Source organism: Schistocerca serialis, chromosome 1, assembly GCF_023864345.2.
Source record: "Schistocerca serialis cubense isolate TAMUIC-IGC-003099 chromosome 1, iqSchSeri2.2, whole genome shotgun sequence".
NCBI lineage: Eukaryota > Metazoa > Arthropoda > Insecta > Orthoptera > Acrididae > Schistocerca > Schistocerca serialis.
In genome coordinates this window covers 271,999,148-272,017,585 of record NC_064638.1, presented here as the reverse complement: position 1 = coordinate 272,017,585, position 18,438 = coordinate 271,999,148, and the positions used below count along the sequence as shown (strand labels likewise).

The following is an 18,438-nucleotide window of genomic DNA, read 5'->3' as shown; positions in this document are numbered from 1 at the left end:
TTAGAAAAATTATGGAAAACATAAATCTGGAGGAGTGGCCAGGGAATTGAAATACCATCCTCCAAATGCGAGTCCAGAGTCTTACCACTGCACTGCCTTGTTTGTAGTACAGAAGATATCCTTGATTCTCCTGGTTTTCGCCTATTTTCAGAATTCTTCTCCATCACATTCATAATGTATGATGCAAAACTAGACGTACAGGTAATCCTAAACACAATGACACCACAAGGGACCATCGCAATGAATAATTGCTCATCTGCTTCAGTACTCTCAGTCTTTATCAAGCGCAATAAGAAATGCATCGAGCATAGAGTTGCTCACATTTTTAGTACACCATTCAGCATGAACAAAATCCTCTAAAGGAGGCATTGACCTGCTGGGAACTGGCTTTTATTAGGAGAAAAGGAATAATCTAGCTGACACAGGATCCAAATCTTTGTAGATCATTTCAAGTGGAAGTACCATGTTTTGGTGTAAGAATGCATTACTGGAAAATGTGAAGCAAAAAGAGAAAGACAATGAACTGTTCCTTTGATGAAAGCTCTTTAAGAAGTAACATTGAGAGAAGCCATCTTGACAGAAATAAAAATAGGATATGCTTTGCGACATGCAGCTTCCTCCATGAGCTGATGACACTTTTGAAAAAATCAGGCTTGCACTGTATTTTAGTACACAACATAATTTGAATACCTTATGATTCAGGTTTCTGGATAGTCTGTTGAAAAGAAATTAAATTTGGTTTCAGTATAGCTGATTGAAAATAAGACATGAGAATTAGGGTTCATACTGATGCTTAGACAGGTGTTTTTCCCTTGCTTTATTTGTGAGCAGAACAGAAAGAGAAATAAATAGTAATGGTACATGGTACCCTCCACCATGCACCCCACGGTGACTTGTGGAGTGTATATGTAGATGTAGATGTATTACAGCTTGTCGCAAAATATTTGCCACATGATTTTAGACTATACTTATTAAGAGCTATATTCATTATTTTAAAAATAGCTGCGCAACAGCAACGGTTCCACGTAATAGGACTAAAAACAGCCGACCAGTTGCAAAGGATAAAGTAAGCTTTACCTAGGTTTCGATAGATTTAAATCTATCTTCTTCAGAAGGCGGCCTGAGGACAATGAACATCGTAATTTATATTAAAAAGTATGAAACATAAGTAAAAAATAGAGTTTAATATATATTAGGAGAATCTTGTATTACAAAATATGAGAAGGATTCCTGGTACTTACAGTATTACATTAACATGGAGTGATATGTCATTATCGTTTTTACAAACATCTGCATAGCTCCATTAGCCCAACTAAAATATAGCCCTGAGAATAGGGTTTGTCAGACAAATAAAAATAAGTACATGGAAGTTGGAGAGCGCATAAGCGACTGGGTAAAATCGGCCAGCGTAGTAGCACTGCAGCCAGGGCAGGTGGCGCTCAGGTCGCGAACTATGTGCCGATTGGTGTACTGAAGCAACATGTAAAATATCCATATTAATTGCGTCCTTAGATAGAGTGACAATAAATAAAAGGAAAGCATTTAACACTCCCATTATGACATTGTGGGAGCCTTAGGAACAATAACGTAGATACATATATCAAAAAGGCAGGTGGCGCTTACGCCATAAGTTACATGCAGTGGCATATATAGCCAGAATGTAAAAGTTATATTATCATATTAGTGAAGCACATACTGTAGATCGTATATAAATCAAAACTTTAAGAATAATCAGTAATGGCTCTTAAGACATAAATTACGAAACCTGGTCAACAATCCAGTAAATATACATTCTCAGGGAGCCAAGGTTTTAGAATAAGAGAAATTTACATGAGGGCCGACGTAGTGGCAGCCATACATCGTGAGAATACCACATTACATAAAAGGTAGTGAGCTTAAAGATTTGAAAGTGCATTATAGCTTCCTGAGGAAATCGACCACTGAGGTTATCAACATTAATGTTATATATTAAACAGTACGGGTTTAAAACCTTCGAAGAATTGTCTACAGGCAAGGTTCAACTGATCGTTCAGTATATCACCGTCTTTGAGCTCTAGATGTTTAAAAATAAATAACTCTTCCCACAGATCTAGTCTCCGTCCTTTGACTTGTCTGTGTAGGATAACCGTGTCTTCTAACTGTTTGGGCGTATGGCCTGCTATCAAGAGGTGTTCAGCGAAAGTAGAGTTGTGAATATTCACTCCTTTTTTACCTAATAGATGTTCCTTATATCATGTGTTCACAGCTCTGCCTGTTTGACCAATATAGTATGAGGGGAAGTTATTACAGGTTAGTTTGTAAATACCTGAATACCTGAATTAGAAAAGAGTACTAAATAAAACCAATATTACTTTTACGCAGGCTGAGAATGACTTGTTGTGTAAAGGCCTTAAATATAACTTGCCTGTTAAACTCGACAAATATCCAGTTATTTGTAATCTCATTGTAGATCTAAAAATCGGTTTAGAATCTCTGAAATTAGAGAAAACGGAGCAAGTCAAATGTGCCTACGAATGTAATAGCATAATAGAAAAAGAAATTAAATTACTTCCTAATAGGCAGTCGGGCGAATATAGTATAGTAAAAAGCATTAATCATAAACTTAGAGAGCACGATGCATTAGTCACTAAGAGTGACAAAGGGAACACCGCTGTCGTGGCTTATAAAAATGAATATATAGAGAAGACTGTAAAGTTTTTTGAGGAAAACGACATCACTGAGGTTACTGTAGATCCTACTGCTGAACTGCAAAACAAAATCCGGCGTACTTTAACTAATTCCGTCAGCCTGTTTAATAAGTTTCAAAAGAAAGGGCTTATAAATATGAACCCGAAACCACCCGTACTCAGAAGTCAGTTTAAACTGCACAAACAAAATCACCTGATCCGCCCTGTAGTGAATGGTATAGGCAGTACACATCACACTCTTGCTAGGCGCCTCCATTATATAATTAAAGATGCTTTCACATTTGAAAATAACTTTTCTGTAAAAAACAGTAAGGAATTAATTAACAATGTTCAATCTGTAAGATGTACACCTGACACTAGACTGGTGTCCTTCGACATCGTCAGCCTTTATACAAATGTCCCGGTTGATGAAACCATAGACCTTGTAAAAAAGAATCTTCTTAAGCATAAAAAACTAAGTGAAACCCAGATTGCGGAACTCATTGGTTTGCTTAAGGTCATTTTAAAATACAATTATTTCACATTTAACGGGAAAATGTATGTACAGCCAGATGGTTTAGCAATGGGTAGCCCCCTTGCCGGTATTCTAGCAGAGGTTTTCATCAATGGCTTGGAAACAACATTCTTCAATTCAAGTTCAGAATTACGCCACAATATCCGCTATTATGCACGTTATGTTGATGACATTTTCATCACTTTTGATGGCACTGATCATGAGTTAGAGCAGCTCTTCAATACTTTCAATGGTTTACATGAAAAAATTTCCTTCACAAAAGAACTTCAAAATGATAAACGTGAACTTAATTTTCTCGATTTAACAATTTCCATACAAGATAATACCTTCCATTTCAATATCTTCCGCAAAGAAACATATTCAGATAATGTCATTCCTGCTGACTCAACTCATCCAAAATTTCATAAACTGGCGTTTTTTCATTCCGCCATTCACCGAATGGTAACCACCCCTTTATCACCTGCGGATCAACTGAAGGAATTGAATGTCATCAAAGCAATCGCTGTTAATAATGGGTACAACCAGAATATGATCGATTACCTGCTCAATAAGAAAATTTCTCAAAATTGTTTGACTTTGAGCAATAACCTCCCCACAGATACCACAGAAACTAAAAAATTTATTTCCATCCCTTTCTTGGGTAACATATCATGTAGGATTAAACGTCTTCTAAATAAAAAATATAACTGTAATGTCTCCTTCTCTACAGATAACAGTTTAAAAAGTAATCTTATACAGTCAGTAGAGATTGCCAGCGATTGGTTTTCTAATTCAGGTATTTACAAACTAACCTGTAATAACTGCCCCTCATACTATATTGGTCAAACAGGCAGAGCTGTGAAAACATGATATAAGGAACATCTATTAGGTAAAAAAGGAGTGAATATTCACAACTCTACTTTCGCTGAATACCTCTTGATAGCAGGCCATACGCCCAAACAGTTAGAAGACACGGTTATCCTACACAGACAAGTCAAAGGACGGAGACTAGATCTGTGGGAAGAGTTATTTATTTTTAAACATCTAGAGCTCAAAGACGGTGATATACTGAACGATCAGTTGAACCTTGCCTGTAGACAATTCTTCGAAGGTTTTAAACCTGTACTGTTTAATATATAACATTAATGTTGATAACCTCAGTGGTCGATTTCCTCAGGAAGCTATAATGCACTTTCAAATCTTTAAGCTCACTACCTTTTATGTAATGTGGTATTCTCACGATGTATGGCTGCCACTACATCGGCCCTCATGTAAATTTCTCTTATTCTAAAACCTTGGCTCCCTGAGAATGTATATTTACTGGATTGTTGACCAGGTTTCGTAATTTATGTCTTAAGAGCCATTACTGATTATTCTTAAAGTTTTGATTTATATACGATCTACAATATGTGCTTCACTAATATGATAATATAACTTTTACATTCTGGCTATATATGCCACTGCATGTAACTTATGGCGTAAGCGCCACCTGCCTTTTTGATATATGTATCTACGTTATTGTTCCTAAGGCTCCCACAATGTCATAACGGGAGTGTTAAATGCTTTCCTTTTATTTATTGTCACTCTATCTAAGGACGCAATTAATATGGATATTTTACATGTTGCTTCAGTACACCAATCGGCACATAGTTCGCGACCTGAGCGCCACCTGCCCTGGCTGCAGTGCTACTATGCTGGCCGATTTTACCCAGTCGCTTATGCGCTCTCCAACTTCCATGTACTTATTTTTATTTGTCTGACAAACCCTATTCTCAGGGCTATATTTTAGTTGGGCTAATGGAGCTATGCAGATGTTTGTAAAAACGATAATGACATATCACTCCATGTTAATGTAATACTGTAAGTACCAGGAATCCTTCTCATATTTTGTAATACAAGATTCTCCTAATATATATTAAACTCTATTTTTTACTTATGTTTCATACTTTTTAATATAAATTATGATGTTCATTGTCCTCAGGTCGCCTTCTGAAGAAGATACATTTAAATCTATCGAAACCTAGGTAAAGATTACTTTATCCTTTGCAACTGGTCAGCTGTTTTTAGCTATATTCATTTTAAGATGTACGGTCACATACAAGATTAACCACAATAAGCACACAAAATGTATGGTAATAAGGAGTCATACTGTTGGCATTCCCATCTTTTCAGATATTTTTCTTAATATTGTAATTACATTGTGTCTTCATTATATATGCAGTTAACAGCTATGACATTTTTCTTCCTAAAGCAAATTCAGCATAATTCAGATATTTCATGGGTTTTAATGCACTCTTATTTCTTTCTTTGTATTTTGGTTTCCTTTTGGTTTTCTCCTATGTGTATTTTGCAGAGTACGCAAAGTTGTCATTCATTAATGAGCTCCAACTCCAGACTGCAAGTTGTAAAACATGAATGATCTGAAATGTTCTGTTTCATTTCGTAGCATTTTCTGGCTTTCTTTCTTTGGTTAAAAACAGAAAAGAGAGAGAGAGACCCAGGAGACTTACAAGTAATGCTTCTTTCATTCACACACACACACAAAACCAAATCTAAGACGTTACCACCCATAGCTTTGAGGCCAGATTCATACTACTACTTCAACACATCATTAAAAGTATTACTGAAATTAATAATTTGCAATGTGCATATAATATTACTGTTCTACAAAAAAGTTCAATTCGTCATGATTTGGCTATCACTGACACAGAGAAGAGGATACTGTCATATGTAATCAATCTTAGTGCTATATAACTACCACCAGTTCTTGACATGTCACCCATACACACCAGCTTTAAAAAAAGAATAAGAAAAGAAGGAACAACGACAAAACATCAGTTTACATTATTTCTATTTTAGTGGCGCATGATAATTCTTAACTGCACATATTGCTTTGTAAAGTTAACAAAAACAAGAGCATATGGCCAGTTCTCACAAATCTGTTAATATCTCCATAGGCTCTGTTTTGGTCATGCTAAATTGGGATTAGGAAAAGTTATCACACATTTGCATGACATTTTACTTCGTTAAAGGGAAATTAGAAATCTCGCAGATGGTTAATAACTTTGTTGTCTTGTCATTTTGTGGCAATATACCACCAAGGGAGAAAATCCAAAAGTGTGAGTGAAATGTGCAAAAATGAGATGCTGAATCATGATCCATTCTGATTGCACATTTACACTATTCACATGAAAAACAACAGATGTCAACAAAACAAATGGGGTCGTAGTTAAATTTCATGGAGTTTGGTGCAGGTGGGAGTGTGCACACCAGGCAAAAGATTGTAGATAAAATTTACCTTGTGCCGATCTTTTAGAGAGATGTGGTTAACATTGGTAGGCTTTCACTTACTTCCCACAAATCTTGCAGGGAAATTCCTCAAGTATATCTGCAAGTGTAGGAGGGGTGCTGGCAGATGGTCGTTTGTCTGGTGTAGGAGAACGTCCACAGACTCCACCGCCGTGTATTCTAATGTGGCCATTCAGTGCTGCACGAGAGTTGAAGCTCTGGAACACCAAATTTCATATTTTAAATTAAACTGTGCTACCTCTTATCAATATGTATCATAACAGAAGCACCATAACATCAAATTTACAAATTTAACGAAAGGTAAACCATTCATAATAGAGAGTAAGAAAAGTAGAAAATTAATCAGAGAGAGCAGAAAGAAAATCTTGGTCAAGAGGGGTAAAAAAATACAGAAAACAAAACTGTAAGCTACTTTTTTGAACATGGACATCTTGATACTGTGGCTGTGTACAATATGTAGGTTCATTCTTTCAAAGAGAAACACAACAACCAGCCATTCTTAAAAATGTTATTTATTTAAGCAAATAGTGTTGTAACTGGTTTTGAATTGACAAGTTCATCTTCAGATGGCCGTTCGCAAGATGCACATTTATTTTATGTTTACAGCCATATGGAGATGAACCTGTCATTTCAGATCCAGTTACAGTGATATCTACTTCAATAAATGGCAATGTTAACAGTGGCTGGTTGCTGTCTTTTTCTTTGAAAGAATCAATAAACAAAACTATTCTTTAATATCCTCTCACATTCCCTGACTGATTGTAAACACATTTTCAGTGAACAGATAAGCCAAGTAAGCTCTTTTTTCATCATCAAAAAAGATAGTGAAGTGGTTAAAACATGGGCCTTTTTCTCTACAGGAGCAGGGTTCAAAGTCCCACCTAGACTAAGTTTTCCCTTAATCGCACTTCCCTGTCCTTGTCAAATCAGAACTACAGCTTCAACTCTAATGAGTATATGATCAGTGGGATTTTAAACCCTGAGCTTACATCCTTATTTTAATTTTCATAATCACATAACACTATGATGATTTATGCACCTATTGATCAATATTTGCGTTACAAATGAGAAACCATTTGAGGCTCTACAATTAGTGTAACATTGCTGTAAGTGGAATAATATGTAAAGCAACCACTCATGTACAGTTGAATGATTTGTAGCTCATACAAACATGCAACAGAAAACTATTTGTACTGGCTTTCGAACTTCAACTCTTTCTCTAGTGGAAGTACACACATGCACACACACACACACACACACACACACACACACACACAGACACCTCAATGCACTTGCCCCTGGCCACAGTGAGATTCATATTTATGTATCATTGCATTTATTATCTGATGAAAACTGTTTATTGCACCAAAAAAAATTCAGTTGAGAAAACCTTGGTGTATGGTTAATGGTTTAGGAATGTCATAAGGATTGACTAGAATGTTACTGAGGTTAGGAGAGGGACAGAAGGTAACAGTGAGTGGTGTGTGAGCGATATCAGAGACAGAGGATTTCATTTCAAGCCTTGATTTGAGAAAATCTGCACCTTAGCTAGACTTAATCTTTGTTAACACTCCTCTTCTCTTTTACATTGTACTTTATATTATATATATTTTTAGTTGTTATGACCCTTTTTACCTATTTTTTTTCTATCCTAAGTCTTACCTGAACTATTAATTTCTGTTCCCCTAATCTATCATTACTTCTCACTCTGTCCTTATTATCTCTGGATTGTAACCTAGGGCTTATCAATGTATCACCTCTGATCTATTGTTTTTGTCTACCATCTGTGATATCTCCCCTTTTATATTTGTCTGCCTTCACTTTCCTCCAGCAGTGGGTGTGATCTGCCCTTCCTTTTAGCTCTATCCCATAATTTATTAAAAATGTGTTTATTAGCAAGTTTCTTGACATGACTATTTTCCACAACAGCCATATAAACATTCATTTATAAATTAAACATTTTTTTTGACACATGACATTACAGGCATCTTCAGTGAATTTTTTATTTACTTTCTGCTTTCTTGACAATGTTTCCATTTCTTCTCAAGGGGTCAGAGATTAGAAGACAAAAACAAAGTAACCAAAAATTTTGATGTAAATTTTTTAAAGTTTATTCCAAGTGGATTTTTTAAAATGAAGTGGAAATGCATCTTTTAACCTTTGATGCTCTGAGAGAAAATGTAGAAACTGTTAGGACAGGCAGGAAATAAATAAAATTCCCCTGGAGGTGACTTTTCTGTAAATGATGAAACACATCTGTAAAATTAAATAGTAATATTAGAGCACAAAAAAGATTTTTAATTTATAAACAAACTAGCAACCCATCTTAGCTTTGCAACACATAGCATTAAGTATCTAGGGCTACATGACTTGTCTGTTGTATCAGTAATTAAGTTTATGGCCCACTGTGTAGAGTCATGATTAAAATTCAGATGACAGCATTAGATAACTGAACATCATCATTTTCATAAAACTTGAATAATTCAAGCAACACACACCAGGAAAGTTCTCAGGAGGCACAAATGTTGTATGTTCCATATTTAATTGATGCTCAGTGTGACATCTTGTGGCAATGATGGGAGTTGCGAGCTACAGCATTGTCCAATCCACCCAACTTGACAGTTTGGTGCAAGCTACAGCCGAGTGCCAACTGCCAAACTGCATTGCTAATGTGGCACATTCCATCCGACCAGGCTGTCCAACTCCAATGCCAACCCCACAAAATCTACAATTTTTGTGTGATCCTTTCCTGCACTTTGCTACACACTCCTTAAACATTAACTCTCTATGAAACAATCCGTTCTCATGTTAATATTCAATACATCCTGCATTGCAGGTCATTTAGGATGTCAGTGGAAACTTTCACTGCAGCTCCCTGGCATTGCTGTTGGCCAGCCTTACGCTTATCTTGTGCACCCACAAGCATTACTCCACATGCATCAGTTTGTCTATTAGTAAAAACTGTATCAAAATCCCTCCCATACTTCCTCAGATAAGCTTTCACTTACAGACCAAAAAAGTATAATTTTCAAAACTATGTATCAGCAGAAATTACTCAGCACTTTTCACTTTTAATCACTTTCCCCAAAACAGTAAAGACTGTGCTGAGATTTTTATAAAAAACACTGAGAATACAGGATCTTATTATATGTACCAATCCATAAAATTTCTCTACATCTTTGGCCATCAGAAAAATACAGGAGTTCTGATTTCTGCATAAGCATAAACAAATGTATTGCATATGTTTTCATATTCAGCATTCTTCAATTAAATTTGATTACTCAGTTTCTAAGTTATCAACTTTTATTCAGTAGGAAAGACAGGGTGGAGAATTACTCATTAATGGAGTAAATTTTTATCCTGATAAATAAATATCCGTGGTACATAAATATGTTACAACAATTAAAAGTAACAACTTTAGTTTCACGCAATGGTTGCTTATCAGTGACATAATTCTTTCCCTTAAACTGTTTGTATTTTTTCATATCATGTATTAGATGAACATGTCACAAGAGTTCATTTAAATTATATAACAACACAAGGGATTATTCACAATATAAGTACTTCTGAGGATATTTAATGTTCACATTTCTGTTTAAGTTCTTATAATCATTATTATGATTTTTAGTCTGCACTCTAAAAATAATTAGTGATGGAACAGTTATTCCATAGCACAAGCTACGAGTATCTTCTAGTCTCAAAAAATGTTAGGTTAACATGCATACCATACACAAATAAATGAAAGTAATAAAGTTTTTAAATTTTGAATATGGAAAGTTTATCACAGTATTCTTCACTTGATAAGAGGTGTAAACTGAAGGATTTATAATAAGATGATAATTCACCAACACACAATTTTTTTTAATGTTTTAAGAAGATTCAGAATTTTCTAAAACACTTTCAACAGGATGAAGATAAGGAACAAACATGGGAAAGGAAAAGTATCTATACAGATTCTGAAGACAAGGAAACATCACTCCAAACCATGACTTATGAAATGACATTGTTACTTCCTAGTCATTCCCTCATTTACATTACTACTGTGTTTTGATAAACTTTTCCATCCTTTCTGCGCATTCATATATGACCCTTCCCATTCCTTGTTAGGCCTACCAATATTTATACTCATGACAGAAACTAATAAAATTCTAAATGGAAGAGACTTAACTGTATTATCAAACATATTTTTCCCTTGAGTCTCCTCTATTCACAAGTTTTATTAGTATTCAGTTTTGACTTTCATCACTAATAAATACTAATACACATATACACCAAATTCAAAAACAGAAAGTAGTAGTTTGAATACAGAAACTATTCCAGTTTCAGTCAGTGGTTTGCAGGGTACTTACCCATTAGTGAGTCCTCTTACATTAATAATATAATAATAATAATAATAATAATAATAATAATACAAGTTCATAAAATGTTAAGAGCTCACCTTACTAGTAAGGGTTTTAAACATTCATTATACAATCGAACTATAAATAAAACCTGAAAAAGGAGCCAAAATAGAAAGTCACACTACTTAAAATAAATTAAAATATTTTTTGGAATCATCAGAGGTAGTAGTGCAACACACACGTGCATAAGATAGGAAGTGCTTAAGCTCTTGAGGATTCAGCAGTGGTAGGCAAAAGCAACTAGAAAATAAAAAAGTCAGTAAGCCAGTGACAACCTTCCGTACAGCATTTTTGTCTATATCTCAGACAGTCCTGAATCAATTACTTATACCTTATTTTCTAATATCTTTCACAGTTTTCTATCCAATCCCTCTATCTATAACTTGAAAAACATTAGCTTCTGAAAGATTTACTTTTTATGTCTTTTGCATGTGTCTGTTATGGGCTGGTATTTTATATGGGAAAGTGTTTAACTAGTAATACATAGGACTGTAAGTCAGTCCTTTGTCATTCATATAATTTTTTTCTGCTACCGAAGGGCAGGTTTTTTTTGTATATCAGAAATTCAAAGCTGTAGCACATTTAAAATTATACTGCAACTATAGGCCATGACTGATCTGATAGACCTGAAAAAGAAATGAACAGACATGAAGTCCATGTTAAAACTAGCCTTCAAGTTGACTAGTTATTTTATTTATTTACTGTATTGCTGGCACCTGTTACTTTTGCAAATACTTTATTTTCTTCGTCTCTCAAAACAATTTGTAAGTTTACATTGAATGAATGCTGATAGTTAGAAACTAGAGAACAAAAATCATCAGTGCCTACAAGTACAAAAAGGTGGTGCCTGTGACCCGGAGTTGTAAAATGCCCACCCCTCCACAGAAATTGAAAATAAAGAGGTTAAAATATTTTTTTCTGTATAAAGGTCTTGTTTAACTGTTCAGGCCTCTACAATTACATGTCTTAGTTCAGGAATTTACAAACTGGCGATTGCAGTAGTCAAGGAGGGGTGGGGGTATCCCACGTGGGAAAATGGGGAGGACGGAGGTCTTCCATGGAATGGTGTAGGAGACATTCATTTAACTCAGAATTACAATTCTTCTTCATACAAACATAAAATGTATTCATGCTGTAATACAAAAAAGATGATTCTGAACTAAGACAAGCTATTTCAATTGTCATGCCACATTAGTTTTCTATCTTGTGCTGGAACAGAATTTTGTGGTAAGAAATGTGCTATAATATGATGGGCAGGAAATCAGAGTTGTAACGTCTGAACTACTTCATGAGAATGACATGTATATACAATTTTTTTATTATCAAAGGAAACCAGTCACTAAAGCTTACATGAATATGAACAATTAAAAAAAAACCATAAGTGCAACAGAAAACAGGGAAAAGTAAAGAAGTATGCAAGATTAGGATTCCATAAATTGTCAGTGATGAACCAATTATCAATGGAGAACTAGTTCAGATTGAACAAGCATTGAACTGGAAATCAGCTGTTGTTTTTTCAGAGAAACCATATTGCCATTTTCTTCAATTAATCTAGAGAAACCACAGAAAACCTGAAGGTGAATGGTTAGAAAGGTATCTGACCGCTAACTCTCCCAAATGTGTATCCACTGCCTTGACCACTGTGCTGTCTCCCTTAGGTGAAATGGAATAGTACTAATACTGTCTCAATATATGCTCTAACTCATATTCATGTTATCAAATCTATTCTTCTTCTCAACCCAATTGTTTAACACTAGATAAGTATTGTGAACTTATAAGAATAAATAAGTTCTCTTCTCCTTAAGAAATTTAATACTATAATTACTGTACAATGTCATTGATGGGCACACAGAAAAGAACCATAACTTTGCTAGCTTCTGGAAGTAATCTTTAATGAGGTAGAATACACACACACACACACACACACACACACACACACACACACATGTGCACATACATTGTGCTGGTTGGACACAATGCTGGGATTGCAATTCGACAGATGAAATGAGGTGAAGGGATGTATCAGGTGTTATGGGTAGAGGGAGAAAGGGGTAGGGAGCATGATTTGTGTGTGGGGGGGGGGGGGGGGGGGTGTTTGCAGATCAGATACGTAGCTAATAGCTCAGACGGAAGCACCAAGAGTACAGAGTATGAATGCGGGAGGAGGGGGCAGCTGATGCATGCCACTCGCACTCCCTGTCATTATTTTGTAAGAATGTTAAAAAAATAGGTAGAGTAAGTTCAACAGAAAAAGGAATAAAATGAATTAGAGATATCTAAATACTTTCTAAAAAGTTAATCCCTGTGAACTCTGCCCTCGTTTCCTTTCTATATTTAATTATAGCCTTAGTTTCCTCATAATAAAAATTTATATTGGGATCATGTTTCAAGACTAGGCCAAGCAGCTAATGTCATTCATTACTGCTGATGTTTTGTATCAGTCATCATCATCATCATCATCATCATCATCATCAGTGTTCTGCCAAAAGGCAGGTTTTCACATGGTAGTTCTCCAGGCTGTTCGTTCTTCTGCCATCATCTTCAGGTCTGCAAAATTTCCTCCTCCCTTTATGTCGTCTATCATCTTTTATCTCCTTCTTCCTCTCAGTCTTCTCCCACAAACCAATCCTTTCGAAGCATCTGCTAGCAAGCACTCCCTTCTCGATGAATGTCCCAACCAGTTCTTTTTTTCTCTTACAACCTTCAGCAGACATCTTCTCTCACCAACCCTTTCCAATACTCTTTCATTACTCACTCTTTCCGTCCAGCTCATTCTCTCCATTCTCCTCCACATCCACATCGCAAACCCATCTAATCTTTTTACATCCTCTCATTTCAGCGTCCATGTTTCTGCCCCATATAGTGCCACACTCCAGACAAAACATTTGCCACACCTTTTCCTTAGACCTTCCTCTTTCTGCCTCCTTCACTATCACAATTCAAGCTTTCACCTCATGGTGACGTCTCAAGTCTTCAGTTACTGTGCTTCCTAGATATTTAAATGCACTTACTTGGCTAATGGTAGATTATCCTATTTTAACATTGGACAGTCTGCGTCTTGTACTGATGACTACACTCTTTGTTTTTGCTGTGTTTATTTGCATCCCATATTCCACACAAGCTTCATTCAGATCTTTCAGCATGTTATTCACTGTCCGCTCACTTTCTGCCACTAATACGATGTCATCAGCAAATCTTACACATTGTATCAGTCAGACTACAAAAATTATGTTTGTTAAATAATATGATAAGAAAGATAACAGGACAACTGTTGACAATCTTTCTACTTTTGTTATTGACTTCCATTACCAAAATGGTTTAACAAACAATGCATTTAAAACTATTCATGCATCTCAACAATCTTAGTGTCAACCTGCAGGCATCTACAAAACCTTCGCCAACAATTATTTGCTTATCAAATCTGCTATACATAATCTAACACTGTTTGAAACAAATATTAATGAAAGCAATTCTAGGGCAATAAATAATCTTTAGCATTTTGGCAAAAAGCTCTACTGGGTCTAAAAAATAATTAATTACACAGCTACAGTAATGTTTTATAACTTATTTGCTGACATTAAAACAAAAGGGTTATCAAAGTATGAATGTAATATTACAGATTGTATGACAGAAGTATTGCATATCAAAAGGAAGAAAGATTAGACTTTAATGTTCCGTTGACAGTACAGTCAATTCAGACAGAGTGTTGTGTATCACTAATTGGATTACATACAGCCAGCTATTCGTTTTGTTTTTATTATGAGAAAGCTATTGATAGTCATGACAAGGTACAATGTTAATCACGGTGTGTTCATTTGCATAAAAATAACATAACTGGAAATACAGTTTTACAGATGATTAACATTGTTGGAGATGTAAAGCACCAAACTGTCAGTTAAGACATATTTTGTAATGATAATCAAGACAGGTATCATCAAATAAAAATAAATGCAGTGTAATAGCAAATGCACTGCAACTATACCAGGTGTTCCTCCTAAGACTCATTAGGTGCATTTTCTGTGGTGTTTGGCAGATATTTCCAGTTCAGTTTTTGCAGTGTGTAGCTGGAGTCAGACCAAACAAATATTTATCATCATCTCTCTAACTTGATGCTGAACATTGACAGAAAATGTCAGTTCATTTCCCTTTACAAGCAAAAGGATTTCTAAAACAGAGTTTTATGCACTCATTCAGTAGAGTGGTCTTAAAGAGGTCTACTGCAATAATTTTTTTATCAATATGTATTAAAGGGCAGTAAAACACTAAGAATAACGAGTACTCCAGTAGCTACAGGAGCGCCCTGGCTCGTGGTGACTGCTACCACCATGCAGTAGTGCTGCTCAGTCGCTGCTGGTTATTCTTTGTGTTTTACTGTCTCCGTTAACACATGTCAATAAAACAAACATCACACTAGACAAATTTTGGACAGCTCTAGAGAAAGAGCACATAAAATTCCACTTCAAAAATAATTTTTTTTCAAATGACACACAAACTGATGCTTTCCATTTACACTGTGTGACACATGAACGAAGTGATGAACAGTATTTCTTTGGGTTGACTCCAGCTGCACATTGCAAAAAAGGAAATTGGAAATACCTTTTGAAACACCATAGAAAATGCAACTGGTGACTCTTAGGAGAGACACCCTGTATAATGCGAAATGAACATTTACTCTTGTCAGCAGAAGAAGTGATCAAAGAAAACAATATTTCTGATGACAAGTCTGGTTAATAGATTTAATGATGGTAAAATGATGGACCACAAGGAATATTCTTCAGAGATTTAAACTACAGTTCTATTATTGAAAAAATATACAAAATATCAGACTATGCCAGTGATGTCACTTATTTTGATGGCACTTTCTTTAACCCATGAAACCTGTTCTCATTACATACTACAACAAAATCATTTTGATTAATGTACATGAGCTTAAAATGAGAAATTGTGGGAGATAGAGGTTAGTAGTTGGTATTTCCTTTAATCATTGGAGCATATTCTTATAATTCTTGAAAGCTTGTTCCCTTCTACTCTGGTACTTCTCCCAACCTAATTCACATTCTCTTTACTTATCCAAACACCTTACATGCATTTAATAATGGAAAACATTTTTCTTCAAGGAAAGGCATGCCCACATCACACTCAGCCTTGTATAACATCTAAGAAAACTCAATTCTTCCAGTAACTGTGCTGTTAATCAGATGTTTACTAGCAGTAAAAGAAGATCAAAATGAGCATTGCAATTGAGACACTTGTGAAATGTACTTCTTCATTGAAGAATAGTGATATTTTATATGATGAATGCTGACTTTTCTCTTCTCAGCAAAAACACAGAGGGTAGTTTTTCCATTTATTATTTATCAAGGTACATATATCAAAGGTTACAATGGCACTGTTCATTAAATGGAAGCTTACATCGAAATTTCAACAATATGTATAAATTCTGAGTACTAACAATGGAAGACTTTGTACACCTCTCAGCTGCAGCTCTAATCATTGTTTTTGGACTTACACTCTTTGCATCTAAGCTATTTTTATGTTCTTATACCTAATTTTATTTCTAATTTTATCTGTGTGGTGGTTTTATTACTGACATATGTATGACCTCATTGACCCCTTCCCTCCTCTCCATCTCTTGACTCTTATTACCTCCCTTAAGATGAAAGATAGCTTAATACATTATGTACACATTTTTATTCTCACTGAACTATTGTTCCTCAGTCTCAGATGTGTAACAATGATTAAATCAATGGGATTAGTTAAGTTATCATCAAAACGTAGTTCTATTTAATGCAGTATGAATCAAAGCATGATTTTTGATATACGATTCCAAAATTTCCTTAATACAAGACCACCAAAGGAAAATGATCAAAGATGATATTACTCATAACATATGTAAAACTTAAGAAACACAGGCACTATTATGATCTGTGCAGTATTTTGATTTCTTTCTCTCTTGAAACATTATGCAGTCACTATTAGTTAGTGTGAGACCCCGCATAACGATTCTGGCAGATCTGTTACCATGTTTGAAGAACAGGCGACAGTTACACAATGACAATAAAATTAATGTAAAAACTCAAGAAGGAACTGTGTAAGGCAAGTGGACAATAAGAGAAACTAATGGGGAGAAAATAGTAAGGAATTCAGATCTTTCTTAGCTCCCAACAGAGTACGTACATATTTCATTGAAGGAAAAATTCCACCCGCCCAACCCCAGGTGTATCATTAACAAATGATTACATTCTGAAAATTTAAGGTGTAGTAGCTACTCAACTGCTGTGAACCTTACTCTGCACTTTCACATCAACATATTGTTGCCTTTGGCAATTATCTGCACTGGGCTCTCAAATCTGATTGGTATCCATATTTAATGAGAAGAATATGCTGATAATCCTATCAATGTAGACATCATGACTAAAGGGTGTGAAGATTTCAAATTATGTACTTTAATTAGAACAAATTTTTAAAAAGTACTACATGGATGTAAATGCCAAATGTATTAAAAATTCGATAGGTACATTGAAACTTACAGCTGAACAATCAGGATATTCACAGACAAATAGCCGACTTTCAGAACTTGTTGATACTAACTCTACATCATTGGCCTGGAATGAAACGTAGCATCATGAGTGGCACATCAACTTATGGCACTTACAACAGACTGTTAAATGTTATTGTTATACATAAGAAAAAATTGCAGTGATAAGAACAACATAAAACATTTTTAAGATCTATTAATGAATAATCCTGTCAACAAATTCATACATTTTACTTTGGTGCAGTCATTACAACCCAATTTTGCTCAAATTTTTGAATGAAACTCACATTCGGAAGCTGTGGAAACAATTTTTTTAATTCCAGGCCTATTTATTACAATTTATTTATTATTTAATAATAACATGAAAACATCATTAGTCTAGTGAGATAACATCAGTATGACATGTCTAGTTGAAGTGGGAATGTTTGGAAAAAAATCTGTTATCCATTACTTGCACAGACATCTGTCATACTGCATCTGATACAAATTTATACAAGGTGCGCCGGGACGAATGGTCAATATTTAGAGATATGACAGGCATGATCATTTGAAGAAGAAAACCTTATATGGACAGACGCCCTATTCTGAATGGTTTCCGTGACAGAACACATTTAATATACATGGTTATTTATTTTCTGTATTAATTAATACAATGTCAGGTTTACATATGTAAAACAGTTAGTAAACATTACAACATGTATTTTAAAAATTATCAATTGAAAAATACATATTTTAAACAAATTCACCTCTAAGTATTATCATACATGCTACATTAGAGTTGTTGTACGGTTTACAGTAAATGTCTGAACACCCCACCGTCAACTTCAGTGCATTTATGCACTCTTGGGAGAACGTGTTGTGTTGCTTGTCTGAGTGACTCTGCAAATTCTCTAATAGCAGTGTCCATGACGTGTCTTCACCTTTCATTTGTACACCTCAGACTTCATGAAACCCCATAAATAAAAATGTAATGACAGAGGTGAAGTCTAGCAATCTTGGTGGCCATTTACT

At 35.1% G+C, this 18,438-nt stretch overlaps 1 protein-coding gene across 3 annotated transcripts in view; it reads right to left on the bottom strand.

The window, feature by feature from the left end:
• The window catches only part of LOC126467694 (uncharacterized), a 424,429-nt gene that overhangs the window by 11,009 nt on the left and 394,982 nt on the right, over positions 1–18,438 (bottom strand). The window contains exons 14-15 of one of the 3 annotated variants that reach the window (XM_050096485.1): positions 17,420–17,494; positions 6,532–6,686 (exon numbers count right to left, since the gene is read on the bottom strand). In XM_050096485.1, coding sequence (XP_049952442.1) covers positions 6,532–6,686; positions 17,420–17,494 — 230 coding nt within the window. Of the gene's footprint in view, positions 1–6,478; positions 6,687–17,419; positions 17,495–18,438 lie in introns of all 3 variants that reach the window. The other 2 variants (XM_050096487.1, XM_050096486.1) reach the window with 2 other exon arrangements.